This window comes from Pelophylax lessonae, assembly GCF_965119305.1.
Source record: "Pelophylax lessonae genome assembly, chromosome: 5".
Classification (NCBI taxonomy): Eukaryota; Metazoa; Chordata; class Amphibia; order Anura; family Ranidae; genus Pelophylax; species Pelophylax lessonae.
Window position 1 is genome coordinate 501,253,377 of NC_138772.1, and position 25,610 is coordinate 501,278,986.

The 25,610-nt window shown below is 40.1% G+C and overlaps 1 protein-coding gene across 1 annotated transcript in view; it reads right to left on the minus strand.

Moving 5' to 3' along the window:
- CSMD3 (CUB and Sushi multiple domains 3) overlaps window positions 1-25,610 on the minus strand; it is a 1,619,578-nt gene that overhangs the window by 326,783 nt on the left and 1,267,185 nt on the right. The window contains exons 39-41 of the mRNA XM_082258441.1: window positions 3,306-3,424; window positions 3,065-3,134; window positions 1,963-2,079 (exon numbers count right to left, since the gene is read on the minus strand). Coding sequence (XP_082114567.1) covers window positions 1,963-2,079; window positions 3,065-3,134; window positions 3,306-3,424 — 306 coding nt within the window. The remainder of the gene's footprint in view (window positions 1-1,962; window positions 2,080-3,064; window positions 3,135-3,305; window positions 3,425-25,610) is intronic.

Here is a 25,610-nt window from a genome sequence, read left to right on the forward strand (position 1 = left end):
TCCCGTTGTATTTTTTCTTATTTACTACATTATGAAAAAGCACTTATATTCTATGTGTCAATACCAAAAATGTCATGTTCTATACTGTACTACCGTATATACTTGAGTATAAGCCGACCTGAATATAAGGCGAGGCGCCTAAATTTAGCACGTGGAAATGTAGCAAAGTGGGAAAACGTATTGACTCGATTATAAGCCTAGGGTGAGAAATGCAGCAGCTACTGGACCCAACTGGACCACCACGAGACACAAAAATACATGAGATGGTACAGGAGATGGTTCAGGCATGGTACAGGAGATGGTACAGGAGATGGTTCAGGCATGGTAGAGGAGATGGTACAGGAGATGGTACAGGCATGGCACAGGTGATGGTACAGGCATGGCACAGGAGATGGTACAGGCATGACACAGATGGTACAGGAGATGCAGTGCTGTGGGCATGGTACAGGAGAATGCCCTGTACCATGCCCGCAGCACTGCATGAGGAATTGCAGGGGCTGCGGAGGAATCTCACTTACCTGACGGTGAGGTGCCTTACATTAAAAAATGGCGCCGCTCGGCGCCAACAAGTCACCACGCACGTGTCCTCGATGCTCGGGAAAGCCTGTACACGTTCGGCTATTCCCGGGCAGACGTGTTGGCACCGGGCGGTGCCATTTTTAAAAGGTAAGTGAGCCAGTGACTCAAGTATAAGCCGAGGGGGGCTTTTTCAGCATAAAAAAACATGCTGAAAAACTCGGCTTATACTCGAGTATATACGGTATATAAAAATAAAAACTCCAAAAAAATAAAGATATAATCTTTAAAAAATCATTTATATTGCTGTCTATCTACCACTTCAACTGCAAGTCTAAGGTCTCACAATCACTTCTACTTTACAGCTCGGAGCCTAGAGATAAAATTTAATACAAGCTCATTTTTTTAATGCCTTGACTTGTGTTACATGTAGTTGGCAGTGAAAGGGTTGAAGAACAGCTCAAGTCTGGGGTAGAAAATCATTTCTGAAAAATAATTCTGAAGGGTCTATATCTTTGAAAACTGATCCTTAAGCTTTTCAGGGCTACTAGCAAGTCAGAATGAGCAAATCTGCCCGGGGTCGGTTTGCAAATAGTTTTGTGAGTGTTGTTTACAGTTCAAAGTTTTTGATTTTTTTTGGCAAACCCCCATTAAAGTCTATGGCATGAATTGTGTTATTTACTTTTGGTCATTTGTAGGGCTAATAAACAAGCTACCAAAAAAGATGTGGAAAGCTAGGTACTGCTATGGGGACAATTATCAATGCCAAATTAAAATAAAATACATTATAACAAAGTATCCCTACCTGTAAACTATTTTTAGCTCTACCAAACAACTCTAGCACCCACTGACAATATGGTTGCTGTGAGCTACCCCATTTATAGTGAGGAGACTGAGTTATCTTTTCTTTCAGATTATATGACTGATCAGGGAGAAGGCTATGCACTGCCTTATGGGCTGTGAGCTCCCACATTTATAGTGAGAAAGCTGAGTTATCATTTCCTTCAGATTATTCGACTGATCAGGGAGAAGGCTATACATTGCAATATGGGCTGTTCCTTATTTAAAGTAGCAAAACCTGTACTGGACCTTTCATTGATTTACCCTTTCTCCAACCAAAGGGTGATTTGCTTTATGAAAGCAATAATAGATCATCTATGAATGTAGATGGGGGAAGGGGAACGAAAAGAGCAGGTATGGTTGGCACTCTTCACAAGTGTCTGTGACAAGTCCAGCTTTTGTATTAACCCCTGAAGCACCAGAAGATTATGTCTGGGGACTTTGGATTTTAACTAAGAGACCAGCTAGTGGTGGAAGAGATACTTTGCATTGAAAGTAAGTACTGTCCCTTGTGATATAAAAAATAAATAAATAATTAACTAGACTTTAAACAAGGCAAAGCTGACTCTACACATATTACAATTATTCATAGTAACACATACTCACCAAAGCCAATGGGGAGTTTAATTGTCCATGTGCAATCTAAGCTACTTGGGTAGTTTCCAGGAAATCCAGGACTGAGTATCACTCCACTGAAATCGGACATAGCGCCACCACATTGGGCTGGAAGAGATCAATATATAGTCAACATTCTCAAAACAATATAGCAGTTTGTAGAGATTGTGTTACCTTTGGGTTTATTTAGTTGGTAGATGAGCAGTGGGCCATGCGGGACTTTCTCAGCCTCTGGAAATATTCTCCAGAAACAGATAAAAATCTCAATAGATGAATGGTGCTGGTTTTTAGACAAAGCAGTGATGGGAACAGAATAAGCATTGGAGTGCATGCACTAGTAGGCATTCAATTTTTTGGCAGCCGTTGTTTACTCTTGAGCTCACCCAGACCATATTTAAATGAGAACTCCATTCATCCACAAAGATCTTTACCATATACAGTATGTATATGCTGTAAGGATTTTCATTATTTACTATGATTAGGATTAAGAAAAGCATGCTGTTTATAGAAATCAGTAAGCCATCATAGCAGTAACTCATCACCTATCAGGTGGTTGGTATGAGGTTTTCATCCGAAAAAGTTAGGCCTAATGCCTCTGCTGTATTGTTTCTTTGCCTAACCCATTGTTCTTTAGGAATCATTTGTCCTCTATTATATGTTTATTTGTAAAATAAGTAATAAAACATAAATAATAAAATGTAATAAATTAATTTTAGTTGTGTTTAAACACGGTTTATAAAATATAAAATAAAAATAAAATAATAGTGACCCACAACCTTCAGAGTTTTCCTTTACTGCTGATATAGCACCTGACGGAAACCAAAAAAGTGAGTTGTGTCTAAAAGAAGAAGCTCACTGCTCATTTTAACGAACCCTTAGGCACACACAAATGATGACATCCTTTTGTACAGGATCTAGGCTTTTTATTCATTAAGACCTCATTCTGCTATTTGAACTAGTGGAGAATAGCTTGTAACATCTAAACTCCTGCATAAAGTTAGGTTCAAAATAATATGCCAATGCAGCATTATATTGGTGATATATATATATACATGTTATAAAGTAACGAGCATGTCAGCAAGTATGTCCTTACCAATGCAAATAGGAATAGGATAATTCCATCTTCGTACAGGGCCAGGCATACATGTGATGTGAGAATGACCCTAAAATAAGAAAAGATAGATTTAAAATGCTTTCACGATTTTAACTTGAGCTGTTGGGAACTCTACTGTTGTTACTGCTAAACGACAGAGCCATTATATAGATATTCATTACAATGCCATCTCTATTAGCTGTAGATAAAAGTGCTATAAGTGGATGAAAGATGTCATTACCTGAAGAGAATAGCCTTGATCGCAGTGGAATGATACAACATCTCCAACCATGTATCTGTCACCAACTTTTATTCCATTGCTGGGCATTTGTGGCTCCGGACATGAATCAAGGCCTATTCCTGAAATATGAATAATAAAACGAATTTTATATATGTATTTTATTTATATATTTATTTATTACTTGAAGTCAAATACCCAATACAGATACATGGCTGAACTTCTCTGGTTCTTTGAGGTTGCTGGAATTTTAGTTGTTTGCAATAAACCATCATTTTTCGATATTTGAGAAATAAATCAGTCACACTGTAAGCCAATGGTTTAAAAAATCATCATAGCTTTGCATTGCTAATGTGCCATCTGTACTTCTCTTGATGTTCCTGTAGGCTTAAGTATTGAATGAAACTAATGTATCATGAGTTGTAGATATAGTCATTTTTAGAAGGTGTTCCTTGAGGAAAGGGTTCCTCTGTGTTGAAAAGGCTGAGAAAGGCTGCTTTAGTTGATTAAAACTAAATGTCTCACCCATAAGGACTTAGCTGACGTCACTTTGATCTCTGAGGTGGCAGCAGAGATCATCTCCATATATCTCAAGGCACATTCTATTCTTTGTTGAGGACTGCCCTGGGCTCTCTCTACAGTACACTAGAACCAATCAAGAAGAATTACCACCACTGGTCATTCTGAAGTTTAAAAACTATGGTTCCCCTAGTTCTTCCCAATTGTCACTAAATACAGTACATTGTCCTGTGTAGATGATTGGTGGCTCATAAACATTAACATTTGCCGACCGCCAGCAGTGCATATACTGTGGCAGGTCAGCTCTGTCCCCGGAAATTATGTAACTGTACATTGTTTTGCAGTAACCACGAGTGGGGGCGCACGCACACACCCATTTGCCACAGGGGGAGCCAATCAGCCAATCTGGTGGCCGCGATTGTCACTGGGCACCCACGATCGCTCCCCGTGGAGATAGAATAGTGGTCTGCTGTTGTAAACATGGCAGACTGCTGTTCTGTCAGTAATGAACACACAACCACTCAATTGTCAGTTAAAGTAACGCAGTGTAGCATTGCAAAAAATGGCCTGGTTATTAAGGGGGAAAAAAAAACCTTCCGATCCAGAAGTGGTTAAAACGTATCTAAACTCAAGAACAAAAATGTAATACATTGCTGCTTATCAGTCCTTAGATGAGGTAACTGCATTTGGCTTTTTTTCTCAGGTTTATTTTACTTCATGTATACCTGGTGGTCCTATCAGTAATATACTTCTGTAATGTTGTTGCTCCAGGGCAGGAAGTGGGTCAGGATTACTAAACACCTCCCACTCTCCTCTTCTTTATACCATGAGGGGAGGTCTTCTCTGGTCTTAACACTCTTTCTGATAGGACGTCTTGAGCTAACACTAAAGGGTGCACAGGAGGACAGCTTCCTAGTAGGATAAATAGGTATGTTTTTCATTTTTCTCATTGAACATATATAGCAAAATACCAGTGAATGTTCTTATTTATCCAGGTAATGGTACAGTATACGTGCTCCATGGGCTGGGGGGGGGGCGGCAGATGGACCACACCATGCCCCCCCAGGACCACACCATCCCACACACCATACCACCCCCCCCCGTACCCGGCTTACTCCCCCTGAACTGACATGAAGGGCAGGCAACGGTGGCTTCCCCCAGCACCGACGGCGGCTTCCCTTGCATCTCCTCCCTCCTCCTCGGCCAATAGCATGGCCTCTCCTTTTGGCCAATCGGGAAACGGGTCTCAGAACCCGCTTCCTGATTTGCTGGGAGAAGAATCAGTGTGATAATAGTGAATATTCATTTGCTATTGTCACACAACCGGGTGGGCTCAGGGCGCAGTGCTCTGTGCCCCGAGCCCACCCTTTTTGAAGCATATGAGAGCCTCTGGCTCTTATCATGTGCATCAAAATAAAAAAACATTGGAATCCATGCATCCGGCGCCCTGCATGTAGATTAGGGGGCCAGATGCATGGATGGGGGGGGGGGCAATGCCCCTGCGCCCCCAATGGATGGGCCACCACTGTGGTATACATAGTTGTATTTGGTCAAAGTCAACTCAACTTGTTTTATAATGTTGAATATCACAGTAAAGAATACACTGCAGGAGTCTTGTGACACCATCATTGTGTTTTGCAAAGCCTGCAGTAGAGCTGAGGATTCCTAGTGGAATGTTTGGGCTCTAAATTACAGTAAGCTGGCCATACATGGACTGAAATTCCGCTGGTTCAGAAGAGACCAGATGCATTTCAATCCATGTATGGGTACCCTGTTTGTACACAAGTCGATCCATTGTTCAACTAGTGTACAACCAGCCTGTCAGGTTTTTCCTGTATGATTAGTGTTGCATGCTTTAAGCCTTAAACACTAATCATTGTGTTCTGCCGACAGGGAAGACTCCCCGTGCTCCCTGTTGGCAGAACACAAAAGTACTACTGGAGGGATTCTCTAATCAACACTGACTGTATTAATGCGGGAATTAAGAAATATTCGTTCCTTCCACCCATGATGGAAGGAAAGAAAATTGCAAAATGTATGGCCTGCTTTACCCAAGAATAAAAATAGCCATAATGTGGCTTAGGTTGCTAGTAGCTACATAAAACTGAAAAATCAGATTGCAGGGAGTTAGCTGTATGCCTTTAAAAGACTACATATGTTGTATAATGTTAAATGATTTATATTGGTTATAATATGGCACAAGGAATTTACAATTTAGAACTGCAGTCATAGCAGACAATGCTTCCCTGTAGTCACAAATCATGATCAGCAAGATTTATTTGAAAGAGGTTGACTTGGAGATGGTTAAACTGAAGCACAATCCTATTTACTATGGAAAAGGATTTACATTTGAAAGTAATGGAATTTTGTATAGTACGCTGACATTGACAAATTCCTTTCTGTGTTTTCAGGTAATACTAATTGAATTCATACAAATTACTCCAGTCCACCTATCAGCATTTATGTCCCTGTTATCAGCTTAGGTACCAGGACCAGCTGCATAATTCTGGAAGGCACTGAGGGGCTATTGTCCCTGCAAGACACTGCAACCTCCTTATCTCCCAACAATAAAAAATATAGGATTCACTCAGATTTATTTAGGAAACATTTCCATATGGCAGCATTTTATCATTTCTACCTGGTTTAAACATAATCCAGAAATGTCACAGTTTGCTGAAGGTTGTCCTGATTTTTCCACTAAATATGTTTATTTATATTTGTTGCTTTTTTCAAAATCCATTGCTGGTATTCACTTACAATAGCAGAATTATACAGTATTGTATTCTTTAAACTGCACCAAATAAACAAAGTCGATGAAATACTTATTTTGTACAGGTAAAAAAAAGAGAACTATTGGTCGTGGGACTTTATATGAGGGCAATCACTTGTGCATTAGTAATATAAGATGTACATGATTTAAAATTTTATTAAAAAGGAATAAATAGTACATTGTCCTGGAAATACATGATGACAAATTTCCAAAGATGATATATAGACATAAAAAAATAAAAGTAAAAATAAAACGAGCTGAGGCATATACATGATGACAGTATAAATTCATAAAATCCTGGTAGTTATGTACATAGTAATGTTTACACATGGAGATACATGATTACACAAGTTGTAAAAAAACTGAATTTCTTGACATCCTAAGACTCTACGCGTTTCATGGATCCCTGCCCACTTCATCAGCAGTTGATGCAAGAAAGGTATCTATAGGAGAGAGGGGGAGTAACAAGTCTATTAGCCTATAAATACCTTTTCCCCTCCCTCTCTACTTTTGGAGATTTATGTACTACACATTTACGTGATATAGTCTTTTTCGTTTTTGCACTTACCTATCCCTATAGATACCTTTCTTGCATCAACTCCTGATGAAGTAGTCAGGGATCCACGAAATGCGTAGAGTCTTAGGATATCAAGAAATTCAGTTTTTTACAACTTGTGTAATCATGTATCTCTATTTGTGAACAATATTATGTACATAACTACCAGGATTTTATGAAATTATACTGTCATCATGTATATACATCAGCTCTTTTTTTTTCTGTCTATACAGTATATCATATTTGGAAATTTGTCATCATGTATGTTCAGGACTATGGAATATTAAATTATTTAAAAAAAAAAATTGAAATCATGTATACCTTATATTACTATTGTATCCAAGAGCAAACCCTGCTGTCGATACTTGCAGACCTTATTTTATAAATTAAGCGCTTGTGGGGAACTGTATCAAACGCCTTAGCGAAATCCAGGTACACCACATACACTGGTCTGCCCCTATCTAGCTCACAGCTCACCTCCTCGTAGAATGTTAAGAGATTGGTTTGACAAGAACGCCCATATGTAAACCCGTGCTGATTACTGCTGATGATGTTTTTTTCTTTAGCAAACTCTACGATATAGTCCCTTATCATCCCCTCCAGAAGTTTACATACTATTGATGTCAAACTGACAGGCCTATAATTTCCTATAATTTTCCCGGTATATGCCTCTGACCCTTTTTGAATATCGGAATCACGTTAGCTTTCCTCCAATCCCCTGGCACATCTCCTGTCCTAATACTGTCAGCAAAGATCAGGAACAGTGGTCTAGATATAACCTTACTGAGTTCCTTGAGTACTCTCGGATGTACGCCATCCGGGCCTGGTGATTTGTTTGTGTTAATTTTATCCAGCCTTTCCCTGATTTCACCCTCTGTTAGCCATAGCGGCAAGACCTGTGTATTACTACTAACCATACAGTCATGGTCAGTGTACCCCTCCTTTTCCTGTGTAAAGACTGACGAGAAAAAAGCATTCAGCACGGTTGCTTTTTCAGTGTCCTCTGTAACCATCCTCCCATCATCGTTAATTATGTGTGCAATATGCTCTGCCCTAGTTTTTTTGCTGTTGATATGTTTAAAAAATTTCTTTGGGTTTTTTTTTACTATCCTCCGCTATTTGTCTCTCAAAGTTGATTTTAGCCATTTTGATTTCGTATTTACTTTTCTTATTTGCCTCCTTGTATTGCTCGAAAGCCGATACTGTGCCCTCTGATTTATATTTCTTGAAGGCCATTTTTTTTTCCCCTAATAAGTTTTTTAACGTTACAGTTTAGCCAGCCAAGGTTTGGCTTTGTCTAAATTTATTTCCCATAGGAATGCACTGCAAGATGCATTTGTTTAATATGTTCCTAAAGCATTCCCATTTTTCCTCCGTGGTCAGTGATCCCAGGGATTGGTCCCAGTTTACCCTTTCCCTCAATGAGCACAATTTTGGAAAGTTTGCCCTTCTGAAGTTTAGGGTTCTTATGTTCCCCACTTGCCTTGTTATATTGTTATTTACGCTAAATGTGATCATCCTGTGATCGCTAGAGCCCAGGTTGTCCTGGACTCCTACCTCAGAGATTAGGTCTGGGTCATTAGTGATCAATAGATCCAGGACTGCATTTTCTCTAGTCGGAGAGTCCAGCAACTGTGACATGTAATTATCCTGTAAGGTTTCCGTGAATAGACGGGCCTTCTGTGAGTGTGCAGTTCCCTCTTCCCAGTCAATGTCGGGATAATTGAAGTCCCCCAATATGATGACTGATCCCAGTTTTGACACTTTACCCAATAGTGATAAAAATTCCAGCTCTACCTCCTCCCTTTGGTTGGGTGGCCTATAGCAAACCCCCACAATTACTTTTACTTTTCTCCTTCCCTATGGAGTTCTACCCACACGGATTCTAACTCCATACTCATCCCTTCCATAATATTACTCCTCTCTATCACCCTTACATTGTTCTTGACATAGAGACATACCCCTCCCCCTCTTTTTCCTATCCTGTTCTTCCGATACACCGAATACCCTTGGATATTGGCCAGCCAGTCATGTGAGGGGTCGAACCAAGTCTCCGTTATTCCCACAAGGTCTATGTCATCCTCATGTACTAACATTTCCAACTCATCCATTTTATTAGCTAGGCTCCTGGCGTTTGCATATACCCCTCTTAGTTTTGTGGAAGTTAATCGTGAATGGTGATTATGTTTATTACTGTTTGGTCTGAGGTTTTCCCGCACAGACCCTCCAATTGACGTTATGGAACTACTGTCGCTGCTGTCTCTACTACTGCCATCTGCCCTTTGCTCCCTCCTGACTGACTTCTGAGCCCTCCCCCCGGTCTCCTAGTTTAAAATCCTAGTTCCATTAAAATCATATAAAAGCAATAGCATGTCTATGTGAAAGTTCTTTTAGAATCTGCAGCTTTTATTAAAATAATAACAGGTGACCCTGCCATAAAGATCCCTGTTCAGACAGTTGGGGCTATTGGGTGACAGCTGTCTCCCAGTTGCGACCCTGGTTTGTTACCAACAAGTTCAGCGTAACTACTACTATTTGCAATATGTTAATGCAAATTTTAAATGGTTCTAAAGGCTGAATATTGTTTTAGCTTAATGCATTGTCTGCTTTAAGATAAAAAACCTTCAATATGCAACTCCCCCCCAGCCCCCCTTATACTTACCTGAGCCTGATCTCGATCCAGTGATGTGCGCAAGAGCAATGGCTATCTCTGCTCTCTCCCTCCTCCTTGTCTCAGGCATAGCAGCAGAAAACACAGCAGAGGGAGGGAACAGAGGGCTGGGCCAAGTCTTTGTGTGTGTGTCAATAGAAACACAGAGCTGACTCAGGAGCTAGCCCATAAGAGTACCCCCGTAGCAAACACCTAACTATGGAGGGCACTCTGCAGGGTGGAAGAGCTAGGAGCATCGGCGGGGGACTCCAGAAGAGGAGGATCAGGGCTGATCTGTGCAAAACAATTGCACAGAGCAGGTAAGTATAACATGTTTGATATTAATTAAAATGTGAACGTCTACAATCACTTTAATGTTCTACCCAACTTTCAGTATTTTTTATGCCTTGTATTGAACTGCAGCATGCTCGTATCTAGAGGCTGTTTGGGCCACTGAAACTTGTTTACAATGTGATTTTGGTATATTTGATTAGCTGAAGTAAAATTATGTTGGATTCAACTTGTGTCTTATGGAAGGGTTAAAGTGGTTGTAAAGCCTAAACATTCAATGCATTCCATGCATTAACCACTTTAACATTCCTTCTTAATGACCAGGCCCTATTTTGCGATTTGGCACTGCGTTACTTTAACGGACAATTGCGCGGTCATGCGACGCTGTACCCAAATAAAATTGACGTCCTTTTTTTCCCACAAATAGAGCTTTCTTTTGGTGGTATTTGATCACCTGTGTGATTTTTATTTTTTGTGCCATAAACAAAAATGTCAGTTAGGGGTCCGATCTGTCCGCTGCAATGTTGCAGTCCCACAAAAAATCGCAGATCGCCGCCATTACTAGTAAAAAGGAAAAAAATGATAGAAATGACATAAATCTTTCCCGTAGTTAGTAGAAGCAATAATTTTTGCGCAAACCGATCAAAATACGCTTATTGCGATTTTTTTTACCAAACATATGTGGCAGAAAACAAATTGGCCTAAAATGTTAAAAAGATTAGATTTTTACATTTTTTTTTTTTTTTTAAATGTCATATAGCAGAAAACATTGTTTTATTTTTCAAAATTGTTGCACTTTTTTGTTTATAGCGCAAAAAAAAAAAAAAATAAATAAAAAAAATTGCACAGGTGATCAAATACCACCAAAAGAAAGCTCTATTTGTGGGAAAAAAGGACATCAATTTTATTTGGGTACAGCGTTGCACGGCCGCGCAATTGTCCATTAAAGTAACACAGTGCTGAATCGCAAAATAGGGCCTGGTCAGGAAGGGGGCAAATCCTTCCGGTCTTAAAGTGGTTAATGTACATTGAGTTGCATATGCACAGCCCAATGTACATTCTTGGCATGCCCCGGTGGTGGGATATCCAGTGAGCATGCCCCAATCAAGATGGCTGAAGATACCAAATCCAGAAGATTAATATAGTGAAGATTGCGCTGCTGTACAGTAAAATGAGTATCATTTTTGAGCACTTCAAATAAAGTTTGAAAAAAAAAGAAAGAAAAGAGAGCTGTGTGATGTGCTGAATTTCTCACCGCACTGCCCCCTACTGCAGGTTTACTGCAGCCAGAACAGATAGCTGTCAAACAGTGACAGTGATGCCTCTCACAGAGATCACATTACTCCCCCTGACATTGCCTTTAGCTGCTTTTCTTTGCAGATGGAGGGTGTTATCTAAGTTTAAAAAGTAGATTCCTGCATTGAGATGCTGGCCCAGATATAATTACGTAAGTCCTGGTGCCTGTGCAGTTCTTAGATGTGTTCATAAATGTCTAACAAAGATCAACCTCTGCTGCAGGTTCTTACCTTGTTATTTGCCACAAAGTTAAAATGTTGCAGTCTGATTACTAGGGGAGAGGAGACTGAGGAAAAACTTACTCCTACCTGCAGCAAACTGATGGCATGATATCATCCTAGGTTTAGAAACTGAACATACATTTTTTAACAATAATTAATAAAGCCTTTTTTTTTGGAAAATTATACTATTATTCTGCATTGGGCAATGTCAGGAATTCATTAATTAAAACTTGTAAAGTTACTGAACGAACCAGTTCAAGAAAAAGTGGATCAGGTCTGTTGTGACAAACTATAAAACAGACTCCCTACAACTTGAATTGAGTTTATCTGAAACATCAATAAGCAGAGATGTTAATAATGAAGGCATTGTCAATAAGAGTGCACTTAGGATCTGCTGTCCTCCACTGTCTGTAAGTAGCTCTGCTTCTTAATGTTCACAAATTGTTTATGTACATCACTTCCTGTCTCTGTGTGTCTAGATCAGAAACCCCAGAACATGGAGGTGGACAGAGAGACACACAGAACTGAACCACATGGCCTTATGCACACAGGGACTGCTGTTGCTGTATTTTCACCCAGACCAGAAGCAGAGACTTTTAGGTAAGTATTGGTCTGTTCTTAATTGCAGCTGCCCATAGCTTCTTTAACTTCTTGTGCCAGGTAGCTAGGGATTTGCTACTGTATGTATGCAATGGTCACCTTCCAGTATATTAGTAGGTGAACATGTTGATTACAATATAGTTTATATGCAACTTTTTTATTTGAATTAACCCTGTCCCCTCTGGGCTGGGATTCTATAGCTAGTTTTAGTTTAGGGCTCAAAAATCAGAATAGGTTAGAAGTAGGTTAAGCATCCAATGGCCACTCCTGATAGTTAGAGGTCCAGTTGCATAATGAATTCAAAACTAGCAGGGATGTATTAAAGTGCAGAACAGATAGGCTGACTCTGAGTTCTAGTGCCACACCTTGATTTCTGCTGGTGCAAATCTGCATGCCAGGCTGGTTGGACGGTGGCTAGAGGGTCTCCCTTTCAAGGCTGATTTTGTCTTTAGGCATTCAACACCAAGATGAACGCTGCATCACAATCATCCTTAGCGGCACCTGCAGCTTGACTTTGCTGCAATGTTCATCTGGAGGTATCTTTAATAATAACTACTGTATAATGTATATACCAGGGTGAATGTGCACAATTCCTCCAAGGCTCTTGTTGGGCCCTTTTCTGATAATACCTGTTTGCACATTGGATGTATATACTATTATCAATCTTTTTTTATGACGCTTGTATTGTTTTCATACTGGTGTGTATCTATTGTATATACTTATGGTTAATATCATTTGCTGGTTGCAGTAGGTCCTCTGCTCCTAATTACTTTGATTAGATTACTAGTTAATATCCCAGGAATCTGTTCCTAGAGGCCCTGTCCTGGGTAGAGGTACTGTCAATTTTATTATCACATCCCCTCTTCCAATTAGCGAAGATTCTCGTTCTTTTGTTTACCTATAGGTTTAGCACCATGGAGGCTAAAATGTAGCTGACAACGTGGTGTCATCCAAATAGAGTACATTTTTGCCTACATCCTCAAATAATTCTACATTAAGGATGTAGCCTATAAAAGTTACCCTATTTGGATGACACCAAGTTGCCAGCTAAATTTTAGCCATCAGACTGAATACAGTATATGCAAGTGTGAAGACACCAGCTATTTCAGCTCCCCAACAAGTTGAGTGGTGAAAATGCATTTGGAATCTGTTGCTGTCAACTCTCAATATGAGATCCAAAGAGCTATCAGTGAAGCAAGCCATCATTAGGCTGAAAAAACAAGACAAACCCATCAGAGAGATAGCAAAAACATTAGGTGTGGCCAAATCAACTGTTTGGAACATCCTTAAAAAGAAAGAATGCACCGGTGAGCTCAGCAACACCAAAAGACCCGGAAGACCACGGAAAACAACTGTGGTGGATGACCGAAGAATTCTTTCCCTGGTGAAGAAAACACCCTTCACAAAAGTTGGTCAGATCAAGAACACTCTCCAGGAGGTAGGTGTATGTGTGTCAAAGTCAACAATCAAGAGAAGAGTTCACCAGAGTGAGGGTTCACCACAAGATGTAAACCATTGGTGAGCCTCAAAAACAGGAAGGCCAGATTAGAGTTTGCCAAACAACATCTAAAAAAGCCTTCACAGTTCTGGAACAACATCCTATGGACAGATGAGACCAAGATCAACTTGTACCAGAGTGATAGGAAGAGAAGAGTATGGAGAAAGAAAGGAACTGCTCATGATCCAAAGCATACCACCTCATCAGTGAAGCATGGTGGTGGTAGTGTCATGGCGTGGGCATGTATGGCTGCCAGTGGAACTGGTTCTCTTGTATTTATTGATGATGTGACTGCTGACAAAATCAGCAGGATGAATTCTGAAGTGTTTCGGGCAATATTATCTGCTCATATTCAGCTAAAGGCTTCAGAACTCATTGGACGGCGCTTCACAGTGCAGATGGACAATGACCCGAAGCATACTGCAAAAGCAACCAAAGAGTTTTTTAAGGTAAAGAAGTGAAATGTTATGCAATGGCCAAGTCAATCACCTGACCTGAATCAGATTGCGCATGCATTTCACTTGCTGAAGACAAAACTGAAGGGAAAATGCCCCAAGAACAAGCAGGAACTGAAGACAGTTGCAGTAGAGGCCTGGCAGAGCATCACTAGGGATGAAACCCAGCGTCTGGTGACGTCTATGCATTCCAGACTTCAGGCTGCAATTGACTGTAAAGGATTTGCAACCAAGTATTAAAAAGTGAAAGTTTGATTTATGATTGTTAATCTGTCCCATTACTTTTGGTCCCTTAAAAAGTGGGAGGCACATATACAAACGGTTGTAATTCCTACACCGTTCACCTGATTTGGATGTAAATACCCTTAAATTAAAGCTGAAAGTCTGTAGTTAAAGCACATCTTGTTTGTTTTATTTCAAATATATTGTGGTGGTGTATAGACCCAAAAAGATTAGAATTGTGTCGATGTCCCAATAATTATGGACCTGACTGTATATGCAAGTGTGAAGACACCAGCTATTCCAGCTCCCCAACAAGTTGAGTGGTCAAGATTTGTTAATGAGGTTTAACACTATAACCTATATGGGAAAGGTGATTTGTCATAACCCCCCAAAAGAGCACTACGCCTGCAAGGATTACCAGAACACAATATCCTGCATGCAATGAAAAATATTTCTGACAATAGGCCCACTTAAGCTGGATTCCATAGAAAGCTTGGATACTGATGACTACTATGGAAATTTTATGCATGTGTCTTTTCCCTCTTTATACAAAACCCTCTAAGCCAATTCTGTCAATAATGCAAGGAATGGCACTATTTCAAACTCTATGTCAATGGTAGAAACTATGTGGGCTGTTCTGCATCTTTAAAAAGGTGTCGTTTAAACAAAGTACAGTATAACCAAAATAAATTTAGTATACCATAAGAAAGAAAAATGAGAGGTTGCGTTTGATGTATATGCAGTGAAAAAACAATATATCACATGACTATTTATATTAATGCATAGGCCTCTGAAGATTATTTGAAGTATACATTGAATGGTTTATAATATAAGCACCTGTCATTATTGTTAATAGCAAATTCTAAAGCCTAGGAAGCATTAATAGATCAACATTTCATTTGCTAAACAGCAGGTGTTTTGAGTTCACTGAACATTATCTATTCATGTTTTCTAATTAACTTCTTTTTGACGCTGCTTGAAAATCTGCAAACTAATTACTGTAATTAAATAATCAAGATTTTTTCGAGGTGAATTCAAGCCAAAACTATCAGCTGCATTAAAGTCATTAGGACATCTGAACATTTTTTTCTCTTTCTCTCTAATAAAGTTTATGTCAGATAAAAGAAATTAGGAAAACTTGCAAGACCAGGCTATATTTCAAGCTTGGATTTAAAGGTTTGCAGAGGTATCGCATTTTGACTAATCTTACTCATATTGGCTGTTTATTAAAAAAAAAGGAAAGAAGGCTGAAAAAATGTAAATTGTTTAGACATTCATTACTAATACATCTGCTTCCAGATATTAAATATGAAAGGTGCACATGCAGCCTAATTCATTAGGACTGGCAAAAAGTTATTTTGGAGGCATTGTTGATTTAATCTCATTAGTCTCTAGTAACATGGTTGCATGTAATTGACCACTACTTATGTAATTGTGTACAAAGTTGATTTTTCTAAAAGCTAATGGGCTGTTCACTTTGCAATGGAAGTTGCACTTTGAAAAGGGACTTGCTCCATAACTTAGTAAATGGGGTGTGTTCACTTTGAAGAGAAAACACAATCACATTCACGGAAGTTAAAGTGGAACTTTACTTTGCCTGTCAATATTATTTTTTTTAATCCTCATGCTGCTCGCATATGTAAATATATGATATTTACTTGCTTTCACTTTTTTTTTACATTTCTTCAGGTACTTCCTGGTTTCTTGCCTAGGCAAATGATGTCATACATCCCAGGATACTTCAGAAGGGGAGGAGAGGAGGAGGAGGGATTTTTTTTTAGCTAAGCCCACTCTCCCACATACATGACTGAACTAAGGGCAGATGGATTCCAGAAAGTAAATGCTACATTAATCATTTACCATTACTCAAGATGGCTAAAGCTACAAATGCTAGGGGGGAGGGGGTGGGGGGTTCAAAGTTATTTCTCAACAAAATAAAGCAGGCAGACATGGCAGGATGAAGGAGCTTGGTTTGAATTTTTAAAATGAATGAAATAGTGTTTTAGGTTTGTGGTGCTACCAATGCAGTGAACATCCACTTTTAAAATTTTTTTGCATGCACTTGACTGGATGATGGATATCAGCAGAGTTTCACCTAATTCACTAAGCTCTGGGGCAAATTTCCTGGCAAAGTGTAACTTCCCTTGGAAAGTGAAGTCTGTTTTCCTTAAGTAAAGCAACCCCTATATGTTTACCTGTGACAACAGTTTATGGGTGTTGGTAAAGACTAGGGATGATCGAACGGTTCGGGTCGACCATCGGTTTGACCCGAACATTGGCTGTTCGATGTTCCGCCGAATTCCGAACTTTTTGCCCAAAAAGTTTGGAATTCGGCAACCAGAACCGACCAAAATGCAATGGGACAGGAAATGGGCTTTACAAGCCCATGATTGGACCAGAACCATTAGCAAAAGCCAATTGATGGGGCAGGAGAATGCTAGGAATGTGATTGGAGTGACTAGGGGGTCCATAGGCCAATCATTAGTGAATACGCCCCCCAGTATATAAGATAGCCCCTGCCAAATTCCTAGCATTGTTATACAGGGACATGGAAGAGAGTGGAAGCAGTTCATGGACTTCTGCTACAAAGTGTCATTTAGCATTTATTAGTGTGAGGAAAGGGATATCTAGTGTAGTTAGGGTGCTCTTTTACACTTTAGTTAGCTTTAATTATTCAGTTTCTGTAGGGAAAGTGTTAAGTGCCAGGGTGACCGAAGTGTAGTGTAGGGTGAACTGACAGTGACTGCTATGGCAGGGTGACCAAACCCTTCCATATCAGGGTGACCGCTATAGAGAAAAGCTAGTTTCTCTGAAGTCACTTTCGCTGCAGTAATATGGCTTCGCCCCTGTCAGCTTGCTTTTTGGCTGCAGGCGTCTATAGGGATTTTTTGAGCACATGTTTGGAGTCAGGCATGACATCTGAACATGTGTATAGGGGGTATATATACACACCCATGTATGTATATATACACCTGCACATATATAGGTGTGAAAGGAGCAGAAAACACTACTTGCGCTAATGAAATAATTAACACCAATATAGTTACGCTCCTATCACACCTATATATGTCTAAGTGTAAAATACATATAAGTATGTGTGTATATATACCACTATACACAAGTTCAGATGTTTTGCCTGCCTCAAAAGAACCCAAAAAAATGCCAAAAAAACGCTAGCGCGAAAAAAAAAAAACGCCCAGGTGTGTTGTTGCAGGCATTTTTTGGGGGTTTTTGGAGGCAGGCAAAACATCTGAACTTATGTATAGTGGTATATATACACACATACTTATATGTATATATACACCTAGACATATATAGGTGTGATAGTAGCAGAAATATATGATTGCGCTAATGAAATAATTAACACCAATATAGTTACGCTCCTATCATACCTATATATGTCTAAGTGTAAAATACATATAAGTATGTGTGTATATATACCACTATACACAAGTTCAGATGTTTTACCTGCCTCCAAAAACCCCCAAAAAATGCCTGCAACAACACACCTGGGCGTTTTCTTTTTGGCGCTAGCGTTTTTTTGGGCATTCTGGTCGAACCGAACTTTTCAAAAGTTCGATCATCCCTAATAAAGACATCTATGAATACCAAGGAGAGCAAAGATAACAAAAAAATTGATCCTACTCCAATCCAGCCTAACCTTTAACTACAAGCCCAGGTGACTAAGGTGAAACTATCAAACTTTGGAAATATTATGACAAGAACCAACTCACTGAAAAAGACAAAAACACACACAAAAAAAGTTGAAGGAAAGAGAAGAAGATGACAATCAGCAATAAAGTGGATTGATACAGTCACAATAAATGTGATTATGTTGTTGTGAACAGTTAAGAACCAAACAGTAGACAGACTATTCTGTAGAAAAATGATCAACATGGTCATCAGGAGATAACATTGTCTTGATGGCATTTCATATAAACAATTCGTTTGTGGAAAGCTCTTTGCTGTCCTAGCATGACTGTGCCCCTGTGAACAAAGGCAGCTCTATGAAGACATAGTTTAATGAATGGTCTTCACAGAGCCTGGCATCAATCCTATTGAACACCTTTGGGATGAACTGGAATGCCAAATCTTTTCATTCATTGTCAGTAGCTAACCTCACAAATGCTCTTTTGGCTGAATGGGCACAAATTTCCAAAGACACATTCCAAAATGTTGTGGAAAGCTTTTCCAGAAGGATGAAGGCTGTTAAAGCCACACGATTGGTGGTAGGGGGACTTAATATTAATGTTCATAATTTTGGAATGGAGTGTCCAACAAGCTTATTATCAGAACCTGGGTATAAACCAGCAATCTGTGCTGTCTGTAGTGATGTCTCTTCTTGCTGAGCCACCTGAGATGCTGGACGGCACCCTTTCTGATCCATTAGACAATGCTGCCTTGTTACTTGTTTCTGCAGAACCTTGAACGTCTTGCTCCTCTCAGGAACGTCCTATTTCAGCAATGCTTTTTCACTTCCTGTTTGCCACAATTTTGTACTCTCTCCAGCCAATATCTCTCTTTTGTCACTCCCGTATTTCTGATACCACTCGTTACCAACTTTTGCCTTGTTCCTTGACTATAATTCTGCTGGATCCCAACTTGTGACCACTTGTTCTTGATCTTTGGCTTGTTTACTAACTAGACTTCTGCTTGATCCCTACCTGCTATACATGCTACTGGACCCTGGCTTGCTCACCTCTTGGTGTGGCGATCCTGAGGACCATGACTTGGTACTAACATGTACCAAATGCCGTCTCCACCATCAGGAGCTCTGGTGAACACCAGTTAGTGCTTAGACACCGCACCTTGGGTGAGCTTGTATTATTCTCCTGGGTGACCTGCTGCTGCACTTATCCAACTGGTGGATGGGAACCTCTCTTCTGCTTTAGCTACTGGTCTCTGAGCCTGACCCTTGATGGTGACATATATGTCAGTGTTATGGCAAAGGTATCCTCAAAATTTTGGTAACATAGTATACAGTATATACATATTAGTATAAATATCCAATCTCTTCAGTTAGCGACCTTGAAGCACCTTAATCCCTTTTCTCTCTTCAGTAAAGACCAACAGAATTCTACAATTTCCTTTGATATTCATGTGAAAATATCTCTTAATCCTGATCCATTTATAGTTGGCAAGGTAAGCTAAGAGTTTTGGATGATCGAGTGTCTGCCCAGCGTATGTCATCAGCCATTCTGCTATGACTTTAGCCATGGCTTGTACAATAACGGAGTTCTGCACAAGTGCTGGAAGGCTGCATCTTTGATATCCTAAAATACCCGATCACTGCCAAACTGAACAAAGCTCCAGACAGAGCTGTTGATGTTTATGGAAGTGGTGCAGTAATCAAAACTGAAATCAATTTTCTAAGCTGCAATTTTTTAGAACAAAAACAAAGTAAAATCATGTAGTGTTTATTTTTATAAGGGCATGCATATAGAAACTACAATTTGATGTACTAAACAAAGTGCATGTATAAAATACACAGCTGGGTCTTATGTATATTACTTCCAATATTCCACAAAGCAGAGAAAACAGGAAATACTTAGTTCCTCCTGTACCGTACGCTTATTTAATCTCATGTTATTTTTACAATAGGTTATTATAAGGTCAGAGAACTTCAAAGTAAGATCTTCTCTGCATGTAGTCTACTGTGAATAATATACTTTTTCATATTATAGGGTTTCGTTTTTTTTTCATGTGCAGGGAGAAAATTTAGAGCAGAGTTAACCTGTAGCAACCAAACAAAATTCTGTTAGAGAACTAAAACAGAACGCTAAACACAGGTCAGAAATAGCTGTAGCAATCAAATTAAGGCACAGTAGTATATTTGTTTGTCCAGATTTTCCATTATTTAGTGGACACTGTACAGGAGAGGGTGTTGATGGCTAATAAGAGTTCAAACATGGGATTTTGTTGAACTATCAGTTTCGCGTCTGTCAAATTGAGAGATGTGATGGCTTTCCAGTTGTGAAAAAGTGTGTAAATTTGAAATAAAGACTCCTGATATCCACAGAAGCATTTCACATTGTCCCTCATTACTAGCAGTTGTACATACATCTGGGAACAGATTAGGCCACATGACATGTTGCATTATTGCACTCACAATGCAATTCATCACATCTCTACATTAACAACTTATGGTTATATTTTTAACATGTTTTACATAAAGTGACTGCGTATTTAAAGCCCAACTAAACTTTTAGTTTACTGTTTGTTTTCTTAAGTAAACATCCTCTGTCTGGAAAGAAAAGCCTGTCCTCTGCCAGTATGCTATAGAGAAAGATCTGTGCTCTCTACGCGGAAGCAGTAGTTTATTTTTAGCGGTCTAACATGCCTCCCGCTAAGCCAGAGCAAGAGCTGTCCAATCAGCAGGGAGCATGGACTTTGCTGATTCAGGAGCCATAGATATGGTTCTGCAGAGGGTGTGTTTTGAACCTTAGAAACAGTTTTCACACAGGGAGCAGGGGTCCTTCACTATATCATGCTGGCAGGGGGAAAGCTTTTCTACTCATGCTGTGGCTGCTTTCTACAGAAAACGATCTGTAAGGCCCCTTTCACACTTGGAGTCCATCGGCGGACTCCGTTTTTCTCAGCGGGCGGGAACAACCTGTCGATCCCCCACCAAGCAGGCGGATGGCAGCTCTGTCTCCACACTGTGTGCGGAGACAGAGCTGTCAGGTCCCCGCTGTTCTCTATGGGGGAATCGGATGAGAACGATCCGCCTGTGCGTTCTCATCCAATTTGATCCGCTGGATGGATGGAAGATAGGGTTTCCATCCGTCCAGATTTGACGGATCGGATTGGATGTCAGCAGACATGTCTCCGCTGACATCCGATACCCCATAGAGATGCATGGGGCATCCGTTCAGATCCTCCTGAAAAACTGACAGGCGGATCTGAATGGTCCACAAGTGTGAAAGGGGCCTTTTGTTTTGGTGTTCCTAGAATGTACACCTGAACTTTCAACTGAAAATTAAATTAGGCTTTAACCACTTACAATAGCAGATAGCTGTCATAACCCCGGTATTTTTTTAAACGGTGGGCAGTCAGCTTTAACATAAGGGTAGTGCCAGCAGCGGATTCCTGTGGGATCACCCTTATGGGCGTCGGAAGATGTGTCCCCCCCTCTCGCCACTTCCTGGCCCTTTTCTCAGCTTACAGGACCCGCCAACAGCAGGGAAAATGATCCAGTTCATTCTTCTCTCAGGCAGGAAGTAGAGTGAGGGCAAGATGGCTCTCACTCGACTCTATGGCCTTGGAGGACTGGAGCGACATCATACAATGCTCCCTAGCAACGGATTTAAAGAGCCCATTTTTTTCATCATGAAAAAAAATTACTTTTTTTTTCTTTTTTAATATAGATGAGAGTTCTGAGGTCTTTTTGACCCCAGATCTCACATTAAAGAGGTCCTATCATGCTTATTTCTATTACAAGGAATGTTTAAATTCCTTGTAATAGGAATATCAGTGATAAAAAAATGTGAAAGAAAACAGTGTAAAAATAAAAAATGAAACATAAAATAAATAAAAAAAATAAAAAAAAATAAAGTGCCCTGTCCCTGTTAGCTCACGCGCAGAAGCGAACGCATACGTAAGTCACATCCACATATGTAAACGGTATTCAAATCACACATGTGAGGTATCGCCATGATCATTAGAGCGAGAGCAATAATTTGAGTCCTATGCGGTCAATTTAAATGCAGACTAAAGCTGGCAATACACTAGTAGTTTTTTTTTTTAACAATCCTTCGTTTTATAATTCTTACAAACATGTACAAAAGTTCTTAGTAAATTTAATGACTTGACGAATGTCATTCGAAAGTAAATCAAATTTTTGTTTGCTTTCAACATATGGTTTTGGACCAAATGACTTTCCAGAATGAAAACTACATACACTGTTAGAAATTATTTGTTTAAGAAAAAATTTGGATCCTGCTCCTTCCAATGAATAATTGGGTAATTTAACAAGTGTTCCTAAAATGAAAAATTTGAACAAATTCTACTAATGTTTGCCCACCCTTAGATTTCCTCTTTTTTATGTGTGCAGAAAATGCAAAAATTGCAAACTGAAATTAAATATACAGTTTCTTTTTCAAGCACCGTGCTTAGAAAAACGCAGAAAGAGATGTAGAGCTCAAACAACAATTTTGGGAATAACGTTCATAAACCAGCTTGCCATTTGTGGCTTATGTTCCTGTGACAACACAGCGGAGCGATATGGCAGCTTAATAGGGACAAAGAAAACATGTCAAAGTAAAGAGACAATTTCGCTGCTCTCCAAAACTGAAAGACGGAATTTTCTAAGCATGAGGAGAGCACCGCGGTTTTAAAAAATATTACGCACTTATCCTATTAACGCAATCCAGAGAGGAGAGACAGGGATGCTGTGAGCCAGCAGGGTGAAGGACAGAAGTGACCCAGGCTGTATTTGTTCTATTTCATCCTTGGCACATTATCAAAGTGATAGAAAAATGAAACAATAACATTTTTCTTCCTTTTTTCTGCATGAATATAGAATGCATCAGCCTGCTGTATGCTTTCATACACACACAAAAAAATAAAATAAAATAATAACAACCATCCGGCTCAGCAGACTTGATAATCCTTAAAATATGTGACTTAGAGGATTACAAGTGAAATGTCTAATTTTGTTGTGCATGCTAACATCAAGCTTAATATGTCAAGATTCTTCCTTTCTAGGGTCAATGGTGACATGTGGATAGTGAGAGGGCTGTAGTGTCTCAGATTGTGCAGAGCGCTCAGAATACAAACCAGATGCAGATCAGCCACTGATGTGTCTTTCTCTATATTGAAAAGCAAAAGGACTGCACAACCGTGAAGCCCTGGGCAAGCGGGAAGGGAATAGGTTTGCATTACTACATTATAACAGAGCAAATAAATCCAGCTGCACACAACACTTTACATTTCAAACAGCATTGTTATCTTTCACCCATATCAAAAGCTAGCAACTTATCTGTCCATCATGTCTTCTTTTTACAATACAACAATAAAAAGCAGCACAAAGGGTAAGATTAGGGAATAAATTGTGTTTTACTTAGCTTAAGTTGGGCATACACTGGTAGATCATATGAATATTAATACCAACATTCTTAGGCATATTCAATGAATGAATAAATGCCATTCAAAATTTTTCAAAATTGTGTTTTCTTTTACCATTTATTTTTGCAATAAACGTAAAGCTAGCTATACATGTGTAGCACCCTCCTAGATAGGTGCTAGGCAGGGGAGTAGCAGGTAAAGCATAGAATGCTCAATCTGCTTATCAGGGGAGTCTGATCAGTAGTTAGGCCTGTTACATGTGTCCTGGGTGTGATTCATCTGGGCTGAGGGAGTGTCCCCATTATATACAATGGGGAGCCTGTTGGACAGTGGAGGAATCGCAGCCAGTGACACACAGGCTTTTAAAGCTATCCCAGTGGGTTGGCACAAACAGTGGTGCATCCAGGAATATGTCATAAAAGCCAAGGGCACATGTGACAGGGGTCTTTGGGCAGGAAGCCAGGTCCCAGGAGGAGGGTGATGGCTGTCTCTCCTCCTGTCTGATGTGGAAGGTGGTCACAGGTGGTTGGCCTAGTGATCCAGGAGTGTGGTGCTGAGCCAGGAGGTCCCAAAAGGTCCAGGAGGCTGACAAGTGGAGTTTGCGGCAGAAGCAACCTTGGGAAAAACAGTGTCCGTGAGTATCGGGAAGCTTATCAGGGGTCTGCCCAGGAAGGGGGACCACTCCAGTGGAGTGTCAGTGGACAAGAGTTCAGCACACACAGCAAGTGAGAAAGGGGGTGCCAAGTTATACCCTGAAGAGTAACTTAAACAGGATCATACTTTCTATCTTCACTTCAGTGGCAAGGTGAAGCAGCGGCCTTGCCAAACACATTGCATCTAGTTGTCCTCAAAATTGTGCATAGTTTATAGTTGGAGTATCCCACTCATCCCTTGTCCTACTCCAGTTCTAAATAAAATACAACAAAACCAACATCCCCTGGATTGATTACTGACTGAGCCAAGGACTTTAAATGCTATTTGTCTGCTATCAGTTGCTAAGGGTAACCCAGAGGAATCCAGAAAGTGCAATTCTCAGCAGTCCTCTAGGAGGCAGTGCTACACATGGATTGAAATTCGGTCAGTTCAGCAGGGACTGGCCAAATTTCGATCCATGCATGGGCACCCTGGTTGTACACACCAGCCTGTCATGTTGTCCCTGAATGATTAGTTCCACTTGCTAAAGTCAGCAACACTAATCATTGTGTTCTTTCAGGCAGGGAAGGCTTCCCGCCAGCAGAACACAAAAGCTCTGTGGGAAGGATTCTCCCATCAACACTAACTCTATGACAGGGCAATCAAGCAATTTTATTTCCCTCTCTCCTTGGTTCATCCTGCTCCTTCGAATTTTTTCAAATACTATGGCTGCCGCCTTTAAAAATAAGTCACTTATCTACCTTGGGATCCAGCGTTGTCCTCACCTGAGCCAGTTCTTCTTCAGGTTCAGGTGCCACCATGTTTACTTTGGGAAGCTGGATGTGACTGCTTGCGGCTTCACAGATGGATCCCCACTGCCTATGTGTGAGCTGGGCTGCATATTGTAAATGGGAGAAGGAAGGAGGACCAAATTTCTGCAGCGATCCGACGGCAATTGGGAGTGGGTAGCTGTCAAAACCAGATATGTGTTCCCTCCCAAAAAAAAAAACAAGTGACAAAACATTAAGGGGAGGGGGGGTGGTTTAGTAGGGGATAAACAATAGGGATGATCGAACTTTTGAAAAGTTCGGTTCGACCAGAACACCCAAACTTCCCGAAAGTTCGGGTCCGGATTCCAGAACCCCATTGAAATCAATGGGACCCGAACTTCTTAAAAGTTCTTAAAATTTTTCGTTTTTGAGAGAGACAATTATTGAAAAAATTATTGAAAAAAAAAGAGATTTCTTTGGATTTAGTGTCTGGGGGGGGGGGTCTAAAAAGTGTACCTGTGAAGTTTCAGCTCTATAGCATGTCCAGAACCAGAAAAAAAAAGATTGTTTGTCTTAGAATTGCAGTCGAGCAGGGATATGGCTCCGCTATTTTCACACCTGGCCGTTTTTGTTGCAGGCGTTTTTTTGGGCATTTTTTGGGCGTCTTTGGAGGCAGGCATAACATCTGAACTTCTGTATAGGGGTATATATACACACACACATATATGTATATATACACATACAGAGGCGGCTCTAGGCTT